This window comes from Astyanax mexicanus, chromosome 22 (genome assembly GCF_023375975.1).
Source record: "Astyanax mexicanus isolate ESR-SI-001 chromosome 22, AstMex3_surface, whole genome shotgun sequence".
NCBI lineage: Eukaryota > Metazoa > Chordata > Actinopteri > Characiformes > Acestrorhamphidae > Astyanax > Astyanax mexicanus.
In genome coordinates this window covers 19,882,915-19,901,528 of record NC_064429.1, presented here as the reverse complement: position 1 = coordinate 19,901,528, position 18,614 = coordinate 19,882,915, and the positions used below count along the sequence as shown (strand labels likewise).

At 38.3% G+C, this 18,614-nt stretch overlaps 1 protein-coding gene across 2 annotated transcripts in view; it reads right to left on the bottom strand.

Annotated features, from left to right (window-relative positions):
• rtkna (rhotekin a) overlaps positions 1-10,477 on the bottom strand; it is a 108,071-nt gene extending 97,594 nt beyond the window's left edge. For both annotated transcript variants that reach the window (XM_022667590.2, XM_022667593.2), the window contains exon 1: positions 10,027-10,477. In XM_022667590.2, the coding sequence (XP_022523311.1) occupies positions 10,027-10,137 (111 nt within the window). In that variant the 5' untranslated portion in view covers positions 10,138-10,477. The remainder of the gene's footprint in view (positions 1-10,026) is intronic.
• Positions 10,478-18,614: the final 8,137 nt, after the last annotated feature.

The following is an 18,614-nucleotide window of genomic DNA, read 5'->3' as shown; positions in this document are numbered from 1 at the left end:
ACTGGCTGTTTTCGGGCTGTTTTAATGAGCGAAATATGATCAGAATTATGTTAATTAACACGGTAACATAGAAGCATAGAACTATTATTTAATTAAAATGATTTTTAAGAACAGCTAAACACAGTTCTGCAAGTCAAACGCGGAGGAGTTCACGTGCGAGAGAGAGAGAGAGAGAGAGAGAGAGAGAGAGAGAGAGATTTGCTTGTTCTACTCACGGGTGAAGGTTCTCTTTGATCTAGTCCCATTCATAATTCTGCAGCTCCCTCAGTGTTTTCTGCCGTATTTTGCGGCTAGCGCGAGCGCTTACAACTGACACCGCGGACCGCGAGGTGCCGCCGCGTTTGTGCCGAATCCGACTCTCTGCTGAATCTGACTCCCGCTTCGCGGACAGAATCGGCACAACACCCCCGCTGTAGAACTGCGGTAGTGAAAACAGCGCTTATAAATAAATTAGTTTAGTTTCACTTTCAGTTTTCGTTATTTTTTTTAAAATAAAAATATAATTAAAAAACAGACGCCTACATCTCGGACTATTTTCTGGAGCCCGGGTCGGATTTACGGGCGGGCCTCGGGTCATGTCGGGTTCGGGCAGAGAATCTAAGCTCTAGAGAGCTTGGACTCCGGAGAGCAATCTCCAGCTACAAAAAAACGCCAGCGGGCATCTAAAGTTTGGGAGCATTTCACGCAAAAGGGCAACAATGTGGTCCTCTGCCATACGTGCAAAAGGAGCACTTGAAGCGCAAACATCCAGGAGCACTATGTCAACAGGGTCACACAGTAAGTTACCGTTTACATCAGGGTCTCCGCGGGTGTCCTTAAAAAGACTTAAGGCTGTCTACCAAAGGTTTTAAACCTGCCACAGGCAGAAATTATACATTTTTGGTTTATATTTGTGCATGGCATTTCGCAGTTTCCAGAAACAGTAGCATTATTCATAAGTTCAGGTGTTTAGCTAAGCTAGCTGCCTTAAGTTATTTTAGCTAGCGCCGTCGGCGCTGCGGTGTCACACCGTTTTCTGTCACCGTCGGAATTTTGTGACCAGTGCTCACGGTTATGAGCGTTCATTGGCAAAACGGAAGCTTTCTATACCTACACCTTACCCTCAGCCCTAAACTGAACCGTTTTGGCCAGTCGGGGTAAACATTAGAAACGAACACGTTTCGAATCGGCCAGTGCACCGGTCTGCTGAGAACTACTTGCCAGTGGTCACAAAATCTAGCGGTCACAGAAAACAGTGCAACACACGGTTGTGGTGTATGGGAGCTTATCCATTTTTAGCGTTATAGATCTAAACAACGTGCTGTACATGTAAGTGATTATAAGTGTGGGGTTTGGTTTAGTAGGCTTGTGTTGTTGTTGTTGTTGTTGTTATTATATATAAATATAGTAATTTATCGTTTGCTTTAAAACGTAAAATAATTATTTAAATATGTTTCTCAATGAATAGATTAGTCGACTAATCGAAAAAAATAATCGTTAGAATAATCGTTTAAAAAATAATCGTTAGGGACAGCCCTATACCTAAAGCATCTCTCCCACAGGAAGGCAGCAATAAATCAGTGTAATCTTCTTTACAGAAACAGGAATGCGCTTCCTCTCCAAAAGACATCCTCCTCAATAGTTTTTACGCATGTCACGTTAATCGTTTACTCTTGGCCCACAGCACAGAAACTCAGACACTGGTACCTATGTCTGCTTTACTTAGAAAAACACCATCAGACTGACACAGTCAATGGAATGACATAGACTACAGTACAAACTACCATTTACTGTCCAGGGTACTGTCCAACCAATCAGTTCTGCACTGCCTAGATAAGATAAGAATGTGCTTCCCATCTTGATGGCCTTGTGCTCTACAGGAAGCAGTAGAGCCCTTGAGTCTAATAGTGACAGTGCCATTATAATGAATGGCTAATTTCTAGCATGGTTAACTAATCCTGAATTCATTTCTAAAAAGAAGACATTGTTAAAACTGGAAAAAACTCATCAATGTAACACAGCCACAAGGTCAAGAGTGGAACGTTAGATAGGCTATAATTATGTAACAAGCAGAGAAGATACTACACTAGATTTTAGCATGCAGCAACATGTTTGAGATAGTTTAAAATATGTGAACATTGCACAGATCAGTATTTACCTTACCAGATGTTGATTTCAAACATCTTCATCTTCATGTTTTGGTTTGTTTTAGATCAGGTAGATGCAAAAACAAACTGCCCTTCGAAATTCAATTCAGTGCTTTTTTTGTTTCATACTGCATTATTATGCTATGATAAAAAAAACTCAACCAAATAAAATCAAATAAAAAAATAAAATAGTAAAGGCTTTCATCAATACTAACTGGATATCCCTCTTAAGAGTACATCACTCAGCTAAGTACAGTGAATATTAGAAAGCAAACACTACTAACAACATTCCAAGCTCCACAGTGAAGTTCTGCACAAAAATGCATGATTATGGTCCGGTGCTTGGAGTCTGACTAGCCCATTGTCAGTATATCTATGAACCAAAAACATAATAAAAGAAAAAAAAATCATTCTTAACTGAATCTTAAACTAACATTTGAATCCCAAACTACTACAATGAAATAAACCAAAATCAACATAATACATTTTAGTTGCTAGCTTGTGTTTGTAGTGGCCAGGTTGTCTGTGCAAAACAGACACGTGACAAGTAGCAAAAATCACTGTTGATTTCTGTAGCTCCTTCAGAGTGACCATGGGCCTCTTGGCTGCTTCTCTTTGCTGGATCTGTCACTTTGAGTGGACAGCCAGTTGTAGAACATTTTTCCATTTTTGGATGATGGATTGTACAATTCTCCTTTGAATGCTAAAAATATGGGATTTGTTTTTATAACCTAATCCTGCTTTAAACTTCTCCACAACTTTATTTCTGAAAAAAATACATTTAAGTGTGTGGTAATAAGGTGACAAAATGTAAAAAAAAAAAAAAAAAAAAAAAAAGTTTAAGGAGTTTGAATACAAGCCACTGTAACTAAAAGCTGGAAGTTAAAAAAAAAAACAGAAATAACTGGAATGTTATATTTGTATTATATTTTGATAGACAGTATTTCTCACACATTTTACTTTCCTCCTGTCTGAGGTTAAGGATGTGTGTTTCCTACACTGTATACATTTCTTCTTCTCCCTTTAACAGAATATTTTGGTACATTGAACAATTACAGGATGCTGTCCTCATTATTAGAAGCTTTAGCCAACATATTTCTTGAGTCCATGGCTTTGGACTGAGACAAACACCACTTTTTCTCCATGAAAACAAAACCCAGTACACCTCATTCCCAATCAGCTGCTCTGTGGACGGGCATTGCCTTGCATACTAAAGACATGGATTAAAAGAGCTGAGCTTCTGTGGCCTCACTGTGCAGCCGATCTGCCTCCGCTCTGGGTTTCAAATGCAGGGATGTTCTGCCAGGAACTCAAAGTTCCTTCAGTGAAAATCCTAAAGCACACAGTCCAGTTAGGGCCCCAGTACTGAGTGATTTCTCCATTGTTCTCCAGGTCCGGAGGTTCCGGCGGCTGGAAAGGGAGGTTTCTGCATTCCTCGCTGCCCTTAATCCTTGTACCTTCCGATTGCGAATGGGCACTGTTGGCATCAATGACCTCAGATGTCAACAGATAACTACTGAGGGAATTTAGACTTCAAATTTGTTGCAAATAAGATCATAAAGGCACCTTAAATTACAAAAAGAAAACAGTACATCCCTGGAAGTAAAAGTGCCAAATGGTCCTTCATAAAATAAAATCCATTTCATAACATGCTTTACTAACTAGCTGATAACCTCTACTGGGTTTGTTTGAGCAGAACCACTGTTCTATAACCTTGTGTTTGGGAGTGTCTTCATCCATACCTTGTTCAGTGTGGCCTTGTAGACTTCTCAGTTTGTTCTGAATTAAAATAACAGCAGGTCTGACCAAAAGAGAGCTTTAACCATTTGAACCATAATTTAGTTTGTTTGCAGTGTGAAAACACTGGATAGGTTTTTTGGATGATTTGGCTATAGTCATTGATTAAACATTAGAAGATCAAGAAGAACAGTTGTTGTGCCAAAATCCAATTCCACTTAATACATCAGTATCAGTGCAACAGATTATGCTTGAGACTTCTGTATCTCCTGTAACTGTAGATTTTAATACTTAAACACATAGAAACAGAAATAAAAGGAATCTGATAGTGATATTTGACACTCAGTCTGCTGCATGATGTGTGTACAATGAAAGGGAGTGGATTCTAGATCTTGTTGGGTGGCAGACTTTGTCACAAGACCTGGAAATACAACTCGCTGAACAGACAACTCCTATTATCCGTCAACAAATCAAATAATGGAGCAGTGAAGCCAATAGGTAAAATTACTATTCTTTATATTTTAAATGTAAAATTTAAATAAATAATAAACTCACCATGTTTGTTGTTGTTAAAAATGTTTAACACAGAACTGCTCTCAGTAGACATAAAGAATGTATAGAATTATGTGGCATATTTATTTTCATGAGTAAAGAGAGCCATTCTCCATGGCACTTGTACATAACGTCTGGGGCTTTATTTATAAAACTGTATGAAAAAATTTATAAAAAATTCAGGAGTGAAAGAGTGCCTATACACAAATGCCAGGAAATGATGACCACAAAAAAACGAACGGACACCTGAACGTCATTTCTTCCATACAAATCACAGTCTTCTTCAAAATATGTGCAGGTGACCTGCCCCGTGTTCCGTCTTTGTGCTGCCCACATTTACCCATAAATGACCCATGCAAATCACTCAGTGAAAAACACACACACTAATGTTTGTAGAAGCAGTCTGCAGTATGCCTAGGTGCTTGGAACCAGAGTTTAATGATTTGGATGGATGCACAAATACTTTTGGCAAAATATTGTACACTTTAAAGAAATAGGGCAGTGTGCATATGTAAACTACTGCTAACAAAAGCCTCAACAACCTTAATTTTGCCAAACTGCACAAGACAATCCTGTGGTAGAAACCTCTAAGACAATTCCTGCCTCAGGATTACACAAACACATCCTTGAAAAAAAATTGAGAAATGTGGGAAAGTGCTTAGAAGAAAACTGGCAGGAGAAACCACCAATAAGGAGGCCTCAGCGAAGACAAATGAAAACAGAACACAGCTACAGCGTATAATAGCTTCTTGGAGAGATGTCCGAGAGCATGGGTATATAGTGTTTCAATGGAACAGTTACTGGAAGCGCTGTCAAAGAGAACAGTCATTTCAGCAAATATACAATGACCAGTGCATACGGCTGCATGCGTCTATATTGGGGAGCCTGTTGGGAAAAGTGCAGGCGGTGTGGAGTGTGGCTTGAAGGGTGTGCCTGGTGCTCGGCAGCCTCATCACATCTAACCACTTCCTCCAGAGTAACCTAGAGAACTGCTTTAGTAGGCGGCCAGCATGGTTACATGAATCACATACCAAACAAAAAATAGCCCAAGAATTCACAAAGGAAATATAGCTGGAGTTAAAGTTGTTTCTGTGCACCACCATCCTAAAACCCACTATCACAATACAGACCTACTAAATACAGCAGAACTGACGACAGCACTAATCTTATACTTTAATCAATAGATTTCCTTAGTAAAACCAGACATTTTATCACAAATAAAGATTCAACCAATAAAACAATATATAAAATAAAATACATACACTGTAGTAAACTGAGATGCTGGTGCTGTTTTTAGATACAACACCACTGCATGTGTTTTGGGGTAACTCTGTGTCTATGTTACTTCTGGCTCTCTCTCTTTAGTTAGGCTGTTATATTCAGATCTTTAATTCAGAGTCATTAGCCACACACTGATAATTTTACATGTTCTCTGTTCTGAGGGAGTGTTTTTTTCTGGGGTTCTGTGTTGTAAAATCAATGCTTTGTCTACTTCTCTGTCCTGCCATCACATTTCTGTAAAGTGCTATTTAAATAAATTTGATTTGATATGACACACTTAATGACACTATATTGGGATGATCACTACAACTGACTTAATAATACAAACTAAAATGAAAACAACTAAAATAAAAACATATATTACAGCATAAAGAATACATAAATTAAAAAATACATAGAAATTTCACTGCATAGTAATACACCATAACAAGCAAATGGTAAGGCTAAGTTACACCAGGTAATGTTACTATCCTAGCCCTGTACAGTCTGAATCTTCCTGCTCGTAAAAAAGCAATAGGAGAAGTGAGTAAACTCAACGTGATACATAATCTTAAACACTTTATTTTATTTATTCAATTTGATTAGACTGTAAAACGAGTTTCTCTTACTGTTTCAGAAACGCTAAGTGGCAAAGACAAGAATGATTTCCACAAAATGCCAACAAATCTGTGAAGATTATCTAAAAATATCTCAGAACTAGAGGCCTTCTGCTGAGAAGACTGGGAAACAACAAAAACTGCTAGAAACTGCTAGAAAAAGTGTTTACAAGCTGTGATTGCATGCTGTCAAATCAAAAAAAGCAAGTAAACAGTCAATTTTTGAAGCTGATATGTGACAAGCAGTAAAATGGGCAAAAGTAAGTATCTGAGACACTTTTTGTCTACAAAACATTAGTGTGTGGTTTTCCCAGGTCGTCAGTGACCAGGACTTGATGATGCAAGCAAAGAGTAGTCCAAGTGGCTCAATGCCACATATACAGGTGCATCTAAAAAAAAATTATATCACTGAAAAGTTAATTTATTTCAGTTCAAAACGTGAAACTCATATTATATAGATGTATTTTATATTTAAGTTTACTGATGATCAGTGATGGTTTGGAGAGCCATGTGATCTGCTGGTGTTGGTCCACTGTGTTATATTAAGTCCAAAGTTAGATTAGTGTTTTCCTGGAAAACCTTACAGCACTTCATGCTTCCCTCTGCTGGAGATGCGGATTTCATTTTCCGGCAGGACCTGGGACACTGCCCACACTGCCAAAAGTACCATTTAATATTCTTTTTTTTTTTTTTTAAGATGCGCCTGTAAGCTATTACGGTACAGTGAGGTCCTTGACAGGTCAGAGCTGATTTTAAGCAGGTTGTTCTATTGTTACAGCTAATCTGTTTATTCTGTCCTTTTTAATAATAAAAACTACTAGCAATGCCTGAAACACATTACGGAGTAATTACACATCCATACAAACAACAACAAATCAGACTGACGTTTTTCCAACCTGATTAACCGAGCATCAGCATCAGACAGGCACGTATCTCCATTAGCTTCTAGGTTGCAGAAGTGTTTCTCTTCCTAATTGCTTTTCCACAGCAATCTGAGCCTGGCTCACACAACCTGGCATTGTGAAGTTCAATTAGGTCAGTTAGCCTGTAGCCTGTGATCCCCCACTCCGCCAGCACAGAGTAAAAGGATCTCATTCAAAGGCCTGGTAAAAGCTCCCATCCCATCTGATATGAGCAAAAGTACAGAAACAGAGCGTGACATGAACCACGGTTAATCTATAAGCCTAGAAAAGGTGATAGGAAACCACAGTTAGAATCAGTGGAGAACTGTGTGATCATGTTAGACGAGTAAACAACAGTATGAATGAACACGCATGAATATGAATGAGAAGTTGAATGAGAGGTGACATAAGAAATAGGCGCAGGAACGAGTCAGTGACATGGCATTGTGTGTAAATGACACAGTATAAATGTAGGTTAAGTGATTGTACAATCAGCGCAGATGTTTCAATGGAAACTCTCAACATTAATTGAATAATAAATTAATAAATTAAGTAATCTAACCAGTTTGGACGTAAAATGTGAAATCACAGGTTTCTTTACAGTGGAGGTGATGGGAATCAAAGGTCATAATGCCAAAAAAGCACATACTGACAATTCATTTGCAACCCAATGTCTTCATTTTTATTTTTAATGTTTAAACTGTAGCTTAATTAGTTGCCTTTAAGAGCTTCTTTTGAGAAAGCTATTATTTGTTATTACCATTACAAACGTTCTGATTCCTGAGCAAGACTAAACAATAAACAATACTGAAATATATGAAATATATATTTGCCTCTATGAGTTGATGGCCAAAAATAGATAAGAGAAGGGTTTTTCCTTTTATATCAATTAAGTTTAATTTAACCACAGGGTGTGACAGCACACCCTGCCAATGCTAAACTAATATATTGTGCAGCTCTATCCACAGGCTATAATTTTATGTTTTTATTATTTTAGCTACAAATACAACTCAGAAGACTCAGTGTATAATGCTTTGAATAGTAAAAAATGGCTACCTAAGCTATATTTGCATTGTAAACATTGTGACTTCTGGTTTTTATAACCACCACTGTAAAGAAATATTTAGCAGGTAACTTTCTCTACAGTGAACTAGTTCATATTAAATCATTCTGAAATAGTGGGGAGTGTGATAAAATAAAATAATACCTTAAAATAATGTTTAAATATTTGCAATACCTGTATTCTACAAAACACAATATAATATGCAACAAAATAAATAAACTTTAAATCACTTTTGTATATATTTCCTACATTCAGTAGAAACAAAAATATCGATAAATTATTGTCTGTTTTGTTCATTTTGTTTTGTAATTTTTGTATAAAATAAAAATAGTGTAACAAAATAAAAATAACAAAGTAACAACAAAAAAACTACCACAAAAATAAAGAGTAGCAAATTGAGTGCATGTAAACTGCAAACAAACAATTAAAAGTAAATACAGTCAACAGCTGTACTGTAAACCAGTCCTGCTTAATTTGTATAAACATTTCCTAACCTTTACAAAAACATTTTAATTGTGGTGACTTCTGCCTCCCTCTCACATTTAACTGTGCTATAGGTGAGGATGATGCGTCCATGTACACATCACAATATGCAGATCAGTCAATCAATAATACTGCACCCCTGCTGACATCCAATCATCTGCATCTCAGTGCAAACAGAGGTACACTGCTCAGTCAATCAACTGTAATGCCTCTAAACCCATACATCACTCAGTATCCCTCCCAAACTACCCCTCCCATTTTTTCCCCTTTTTTTAAATTTGAGCTGAGGGTGAAGTCAGCAAAAATCAGGGGGTTTAGTGCCCCTTTAAATATAAAAAAAAACTTTTGCTAGTGGTCGTGGGAAACACACGTAAGGATATCTGTTATGGTACCCAAACTGTGGGTCCGGGTCCGCCCACAGTGATTATTTTGTAAGCTAAACGTTTCCATCTGCATTCAGTTGATATAACGTTAAACTAGCAAAAAAAAAGTTAGATGTAACTTGAAACAAAAAGCGTTTTTTTTAGTTCAGAATTTCTGAGTTTTTAAAAGTTAAAATCAGAGAGATGTTCACGCTACAACATAAAATCGCCTTAAGGACAACAAAATGGAGAAATAAGTCTGTGTAAATAAGTGTATTTTCCCACAGTATAGAGTTCTGCAGATTAAAGTCTAGCAAACACCTCCAAGCCTGTTATTAGAAGCTCCTCTCCACACAGGTTAGATAACTATACAGCTCAGGATAAAAAAAGAGACCACTTTAAAATGATGAGTTTCTTTGATTTTACCAAGTTGAAAACTTTAGAAATAAAATCAAGAGGAAGATGGATGATCACAAGCCAACAAACCAAGCTGAACTGCTTGAATTTTTGCACCAGGAGTGGCATAAAGTTATCCAAAAGCAGTGTGTAAGACTGGTGGAGGAGAACATGCCAAGGTGCATGAAAACGGTGGTTAAAAACAGGGTTATTCCACCAAATATTGATTTCTGAACTCTTAAATAAATCTTTATGAATATATATTTTTTGTCTTTGCCTGCATCGTTTTTGTTATTTCAGCCATTTCTCATTTTCTGCAAATAAATGCTCTAAATGACAATATTTTTATTTGGAATTTAGAAGAAATGTTGTCCGTAGTTTATAGAATAAAACAACAATGTTAATTTTACTCAAACATATATCTATAAATAGCGAAATCAGTGAAACGGATTCAGAAACTGACGTGGTCTCTTAATGTTTTACAGAGCTGCATATGTAAACAGATCCTCCTCTGGAGGTGTAACTTACCTGCGGCGTGTCCATAAAAATGCTCTGTCTGAACTTCCCTCGCCGTATCTCCATTTCTAGCGCTGAACCACGAGCGATAGTGGCTCTGGCTGTCTGATTTCGGCAGAACATAATTATAGCCAGCTAGCCTAGTTAAGTAATGAAGTGCAAAGGAGACCAAACAAATCTGTCTCACAGTCTCTTCCAGTCTCTTCAGTCTACTGAGGAACTCTCCCTTTTCTCCCACTATAGCTGTTTTTCAACTCCTCTCAAATCCAGAAAATAGCTTTTCCAGTCCCAGCGATGTTTTCGCCCAAGCGGCGACTGTTCCCCCCTGCTAAAAATCCAGGCTGAGCTTTTATGTGTTGTTCCTGATGGTCTGGCATCAAACAGGAGACCGCAAACGACACGTTGGAGCTCTACTCCCTCATCTACTACAGTAAAGCGTGCTGAGCTGATATTCCCCACTGAGAAAATAAGCTTTTACTCCCCCCACAGAGTGGAGGCAGTGCGACCTCTATCGATACTGCTGCTTTATAGCAACACGTGTTCATAGGCTAGCAAGTGAATCCAGTGGCCTACTCCACACAATACACTAGTGCATCTGGAAAAAAATAGAATATCATTGAAAAAAAGTTACTTTAGTTCAGTAATTCAGTTTAAAATGTAAAACTCATTTGTTATAGATATGTTTTACACACAGAGTGATCTATTTTAAATTTTTATTTCTTTGATTGTTGATGATTATGGCTTACAGCCTATGAAAACCCAAAAATCAGTGCCTGCTGGAAAATGAAATCCGCATTTCCATAAAGGTTTCAGCATAGGGAAGCATAAAGTGCTGTAAAATCTCCAGATAAAACAGTGGATCAACACCAGTAGATGACCTGTCTCTCCAAACCATCACTGATTGTGGAAACTTCACACTAGACCCTTTACTGATGGTCAGTGATGGTTTGTAGAGCCATGTCATCTGCTGGTGTTGTTCCACTGTGTTATATTATTTATTTATTATAGTGTTATCTATTATATTAAGCCCAAAAGCAGTGTTTTCCCCAGAACATCTTACAGCACTTCATGCTTCTCTCTGCTGACAACTTTAAGGGAGATGCAGATTTAATTTTCCAGCAGGACTTGGCACACTGCCAAAAGTACCAATTGGTGCAACACCCCCACTCTGAAATATAATATTCTTATGATATTTATCAGAAATTTAAAAAATAAATAAATGCTTAAATAGATCACTAAGTGTAATACATCTATATAATATGATTTTCACAACATTTGAACTGAATTACGCAAATAAAGTATTGTTTCAATGATATTAACATTTTTAAGAAAACTATTGGAAGTAGTATTTTGGGTACTTTAGACTATTTGAGTGAAATGACAACAATTTGATCTGTATTTATACTGTAGTAAAAGTAAGATTAGTGATTAGACCTAGTTGTAGACTATACATTCACATACCTGTCAAGTCTCCCGTTTTGGCCGGGAAACTACCGTATTTTACTCCTCTTTCCCGCCGTCCTCCCGTATTAGTATTTTCCCGTAAATTTCCCGTATTTTATTAAAAGAAAAATATATATATTATTGAGGATACAGGGCACTGACCGCTCTGTGTCTCTTAACCAATCGTGGAGCCGGTTCAAGGAGAAAGTCCCGCCTTTCAGGAGAAACAGCCAATCAGCTTGCAAGGAGGGTCAGTGTGGGGAAGCCCCGCCCTCCTCGCTGTGAGTTCAGGCAGCTAGTCGGAGCTGCTGATGTTAAAACATATCTGGATATTCAGCGATTTTTCTAAAAGAAAGGTAAGGGTAGGCTAATCATGGAAACTGTGATGAGATTTTTCTGATAGCTGCTTAAAAATACTCAGAAATAAAACACACAGATTAAACCTCTTAAAATAAAAAAAATTACAGCTTGTGACTCAGTTTAACTAGAAATGTGGAGAGGACCGACATTAACTGAACTGATCAGGGGTTGAGTGATCAAAAGGAAGAAGTATTAATTAAAAATTATTGTGTAGGCCCCTTAGGACTAATTTTTACTGATGGAATATATCTGGTCCATGTCCTTTTAGTAAAAGCTCATGATACTATTTTTAGGTCACCAACAGTCATTTTGCAGAATTTGTGCACTCTTTGTTCAATTTTAAATCCATTAAATAAATAAAAAATATATCATATAAAAGAGTGCATTTATTACAAAAAAGACATGAAATCTTAAACAAAAAAAAGATATAGAAAAGGATTTTTAATTTGGCTGTATTAAAAGAATGACATATGTAGGAATGTCCACAACATGTTCAGATTCTGATAATCTAATTGTAGTGTGTAAGTGGTTCACATGTGGTTATTTTAGATTTTTTGTAAACCTGTCTTAAAATGTAAGGGGTACTGAACCTTCGTTGGGCTGGTGGGACGGCTTTAAGCGGACAGAGGAAAATATCCCTTATTTTTAAATCTAAAACTTGACAGGTATGCATTCATTTCCATGGAAAAAAAACAGGTGATTGTAATCATAATTTGTTAATTTGTAAAAGCAGCATCCAAAAAAGAAAGAAAGTGCATAAAAATACCAGGCAATTCAAGGAACCAAATGGAATTTTAGTGCATAAAGAGGAAGTGTACAAGCCTAAGCTAAACATTCATAATCTCTAAATGCTCTTATGGTACTGCATGAAGAACTGTCATTCAACAATAGCTGACAGAACCACATGGGTAAAATACTACACTTCTGTGATGGCAGTTCTGCATTGAGTATGTCTCTTTTCTATGTTTTTTCAGTATAGCAGTCTTGTAATTTCAATTTCAATAAGAACGGTAGCATTTTTTCAGATGAAAACACCTTGTTTATGAGAATGACAAAACCGAATTGAGCTGAGAACCATTATAATTGCAGTGAGCTGGAAAGTATCCCATAATGCACAAGGCTTTCAACCTTGAGGCTGATGGGCTATCAGAGCAGAACTACATTTCAGAGTTCCACTTTTGTCAGCCAAGAGCAGAAAGCTGAGGCTGCAGTGGAAACAGACTCATCAAAAGTGGAGTAATAGTGTGGAGAATGTTCTTTTGGTACACGCGATACAAGTCAACTACTGACTATTTATTTATAGTATTGTTGCTAAGCTTGTGCATCCCTTCATGACCCCATTTTACTAATCTTCTAATAGCTACTTCTGGAAGGAAACATAATGCACAATGTCACAAAGCAAAAGTCATTTTGTACTGGTTCTATGAAGATGAACACAATGAGTCAGTGTTCTTCAGTGGCCTTTCAACCTTCAGTGGATACTGGAGAGCGGATGTGAATCCAAAAGAACATCATTGGAATGTGGTAGAACGAGAGATTCACAGCATGAAAGAGCCCCTGAAAAATCAGGAATTGCATAGCGCAATTGTATCAACATGGACCCTGAATGTTGTGGAATCCATGCTATGTAGATCTGAAGCAGTTTTGAAGGACAATAAAAGGCCCTTACCCAGCAAGCACATAAAGTTATAGGAATGTTTAGCAATGTTTTTAAAAGGTTCCGGTAACGTTACAAAAAAAAATAAATCACAGAAAGATTCTAAAAAACGGGTATAATAAAGGTTTGCATCACAACATATATTTTCTACACAATTCCTAAAAAACTAACATTATGTAAATATATAAAGTAAGTTTCCTAATACTTAAAATACAATAAACTAAACAGAGTACAATAAAAACATTGATTAACTGACACATAATCACACTGATATCAGTCTGAGATTCTTTTCTTTTAAATTAAAAGCAGTGGTATTCCTGGGTTGAAAGGGAACAAAATACTTTATATACTCGTATTGCAACATCTAATATATTCATTAAAAAAAACAGAGTGGTTTGGTAGGTTTGCTAGATGTAATAACATTCCTAAAATAACAAAATGATTGAAACAATATGCTCAAAACACAGAATTTCTCACATCAGTTTATTTCAATTAACCCACATTAAAAGTACTTTTAAAGCATTTCTCCACCAAAAGGACTTTGGTTCTTGAACCAGTTCTGGCTGGGTTTATACAAACCTTGGTGCATTTCAGCAAACCGTCCGCATTTCCAACAGTTTTAGTGGAACCGCCAAAGCATTACATTAGACATCACCATCAGAGGGTGTGGCACAACAGCGGTGCTCCTGTATAAACAGACACGCTTACAGATGTCGTAACAGTTCACACAGGAGTATTCTTTGGTTCCCACTGCGAAAGAACGTTCCTGGTTCCAGAACCTACCTTTTTTTGGTGGAAACACAGCAAACAGTATTAGTCATGCTTAGTCATGCAATTATAAATTCTTACCAGCGAGGTCTTCAAATTCCCAAATCCCCCAAATAGACCCTTTAATGAAAAAAGTTACATTTAAATGTTTTAGAAACCTTTACAAAACTTAAAAGATGGAAAATTCTGGGGCAGTTTCCCAGACATGGATTAAGCCTATTCATAAGCCTATTCATTTTTCTTCCCAGTGGAAAATGTTAATTAAAAACGCTATGTAGTCTAAAACTAAGCACAATCCCTATTTGGGAAACTTTCCCATGTAAGGAATAAAAGTTGTAACATTCAGATTGTTCATGTAGTGTCCTAATAACCGCAGAACATGCTTTGGTTAAAAAAAAAAAAAATTGTAAAGACCTTACCTAAAAACATTTATTACATGAGAGAACTGATTCCTAAATCAGTATCAGTTCAATATCCACTGTTATTATATGTCATTCTGTAGTATTTCTGTAGTAATTTGGTGTTGAAAATTTACATCTTACTAAAAGTACATCTACTGTGATTCAGGTGCAGAAAAATAGAACAGTGCAGGACTGGAGCTGGAAACACTAAACTAAGCTGATGTAATGACTTCCACAAGTATTTCTCCACCTCCTCCCTTCCACTTCCATTCAGACTCTACCCCAGGTTCTTCTTCTATTTTCTCCCTTTTGTGTTATCTTTATCTTCTCCCCCAGGGAGCTTTCTCTTTCCCTCTAAATGATCTGCTTTGGAGACGATGTAGAAAAAAAGCTGAACAATGGGGTAAAGGATAGATGATCTTTTAAAAGAGTGGAAGCAGGAAGGCACACGCAAGACTAGAAAATGTTGGCCTAGTTACACTCACAAAAATATATATGGCCAGTATGCACATTCACATATAATTATAATTACAAGCATGGGTGTGGCTAGCTTTTTTTTGAGTGCTCAAAAAGCTAAAAATGAAAGCAAAATTTTTTTTATGTTTTACAAATGGAAGTTTGTCCATTTGTTAAAATCTTAAGAGTATATAATTAAACAGAATTTTAAAAATGAAGTACAACAGTCTCCCCTCACTGAGCAAATGGTGTGATCCACTGTATGTGCATCAGATAATTAAAAAGAATAAGACAGGTGATGAACTCTCTCATTAGGTATTTTAGTGTTAGCCACTAAGTCAGCCATGGATTTTGGATCATTTGTCTTTTAAAGCTGGGTGACGGAATGCTGTCTATTACCGGTTACATGTTGATACTAGGGTTGCAACGGTATGAGATTTTCACGGTATGATAACCGTCTCAGAAAATACCACGTTATCACGGTATCACAGTTTGTTACATATATTATTAAACTGACCCTTAAAGAAATTACAATAGAGGTTTTTTGTTCAATTAAATATTTATTGTAGAAACCTGGAACAATGATATAGATAATGTCTCCTTAAAAAAAAAAAAGCTGTACACCAGGTGAAGGAAACCAGGTTTTTCCTCTACTCTTAAGGGCATTAAGAGTGTATATAAAAAAAATATATATACACTGCTCAAAAAAATAAAGGGAACACTCAAATAACACATCCTAGATCTGAATGAATGAAATATTCTCATTGAATACTTTGTTCTGTACAAAGTTGAATGTGCTGACAACAAAATCACACAAAAATCATCAATGGAAATCAAATTTATTAACCAATGGAGGCCTGGATTTGGAGCCACACACAAAATTAAAGTGAAAAAACACACTACAGGCTGATCCAACTTTAATGTAATGTCCTTAAAACAAGTCAAAATGAGGCTCAGTATAGTGTGTGGCCTACACGTGCCTGTATGACCTCCCTACAACGCCTGGGCATGCTCCTGATGAGGTGGCGGATGGTCTCCTGAGGGATCTCCTCCCAGACCTGGACTAAAGCATCCGCCAACTCCTGGACAGTCTGTGGTGCAACGTGATGTTGGTGGATGGAGCGAGACATGATGTCCCAGATGTGCTCAATCGGATTCAGGTCTGGGGAACGGGCGGGCCAGTCCATAGCTTCAATGCCTTCATCTTGCAGGAACTGCTGACACACTCCAGCCACATGAGGTCTAGCATTGTCCTGCATTAGGAGGAACCCAGGGCCAACCGCACCAGCATATGGTCTCACAAGGGGTCTGAGGATCTCATCTCGGTACCTAATGGCAGTCAGGCTACCTCTGGTGAGCACATGGAGGGCTGTGCGGCCCTCCAAAGAAATGCCACCCCACACCATTACTGACCCACTGCCAAACCGGTCATGCTGAAGGATGTTGCAGGCAGCAGACCGCTCTCCACGGCGTCTCCAGACTCTGTTACGTCTGTCATGTGCTCAGTGTGAACCTGCTTTCATCTGTGAAGAGCACAAGGCGCCAGTGGCGAATTTGCCAATCCTGGTGTTCTCTGGCAAATGCCAAGCGTCCTGCACGGTGTTGGGCTGTGAGCACAACCCCCATCTGTGGACGTCGGGCCCTCATACCATCCTCATGGAGTCGGTTTCTAACCGTTTGTGCAGACACATGCACATTTGTGGCCTGCTGGAGGTCATTTTGCAGGGCTCTGGCAGTGCTCCTCCTGTTCCTTCTTGCACAAAGGCGGAGGTAGCGGTCCTGCTGCTGGGTTGTTGCTGTTACGAACCACCTACCTGGAAGCTAACTAGTCCTCCTAAGTTAATTAGCTCGTCTATTAAATAGCTACGTGTCTAGGGAACCAAGGTGAGTTCATAACATTAAAGCTGTCCCTACGTGATGTAAAAAACGTGAACGTCAGTATTAATGTAATTGCGTGTAAAAATATCTATTGGAGCCACAGAGAGAGGTCAGCTTACCCGGGGCCGGTCCGGTCAGCCCTACTCCGGCGGCGGTTTTCCCACGCGACGCTACGTTGGGCCAGCACAGTCGTCGACGCCAGTCCGTCTGTGGTTTAGTTCAGTTTTGTGTTGTAAAGGTTGGTGGTGGAAAATCACAAAGAAAGAAAATCCATACACGATGCTCTGGAGGAGGATTTACAAAGTATGGCACAGGCAGGGAGACATGGGCCGCAGCGTGCCTCCTAACACACCACCAAACTCCAGTCCCCCGCCATGATACACAGGAACGACTTTATTGGTCACAGGTAAGTGACGTCATCTGAGCTCCCCTGGAAAATCAGTGGCTGTCCCTAACCATGTGACCTACATCTCTTTAAACATCTATTTCCTAACATCCTTCCCGCCCTAAAGGGAAAAAAAAAAAAAACTAATGTAACAAATTCTCCCACCATTTTTATAGATATATACAAATCTTTCATTTATACTTTTTTCTTTTTTTTTTTTTTTTTTTTTTTTTTAAGGGATAAAACACAATACTAATATTATACAGATACCCTAGTCATCTCAATCGACTTGCACACAATGTACATCCAAATTTTACAGAACTCCTTTTGACAAGAAAACTACAATCACATCTGCTACTATGGTACTCTTTTGTCCTCAACTGTCAGTTTCTCCTCAAGTTACTGCAGGCATCCTAGACAGCGTGTCTGCAATTACATTGTCCTTCCCAGCCACATGCTGTATTACCAGGCTGTACGGTTGTAAAACCAGACTCCACCTGAACACTCTCTGGTTAGAAGTCTGAAACTTCGCTAGAAAAGTAAGAGGGTTGTGGTCAGTATATACGACCAAATCACCTACGACACTGGACACATACACTTCAAAATGGCGAATGGCTAAAACCAAAGCCAACGCCTCCTTCTCTATGGTAGAATAGGCTCTCTGATGTTTGTTAAGCTTTTTTGAGAAATAAGCAACTGGCCTGTCTACTCCTGACTCATCTGCCTGGAGTAATACTGCACCGACTCCCACATCACATGCATCCACAGCCAGCTTAAATGGAACATTGAAATCAGGAGCCACCAACACGGGGCGACATGCCAACACTGCCTTGATCTGATCAAAAGCCTTAGCACATTCTTCTGTCCAGTAAAACTTCACATCTTTCCTCAGTAGATGTGTCAAAGGTTCTGTTACAGCTGAGAAATTTGGAACGAATCTCCGGTAAAACCCACACATGCCTAAAACCCTCATCAGCTCTCTACGAGTACGTGGACATGGGAGATCTAAAATGGCCTGAACTTTAGCTTGCCTAGGTATTACTTTACCCTGGCCTACCTGATGGCCTAGGTAGGTCACCTGCCCTTTTCCGAGCTCACATTTTGGTAAGTTTACAACCAGCTGAGCCTCATGCAGACGTTGAAACAGTTCTCTCAGGTGCTTTACATGATCCTGCCACGACTCACTATGGACCACGGCATCATCTAAATAAATAACCACATTAGCTAAACCTGCTGTGATTTGATTCATTAA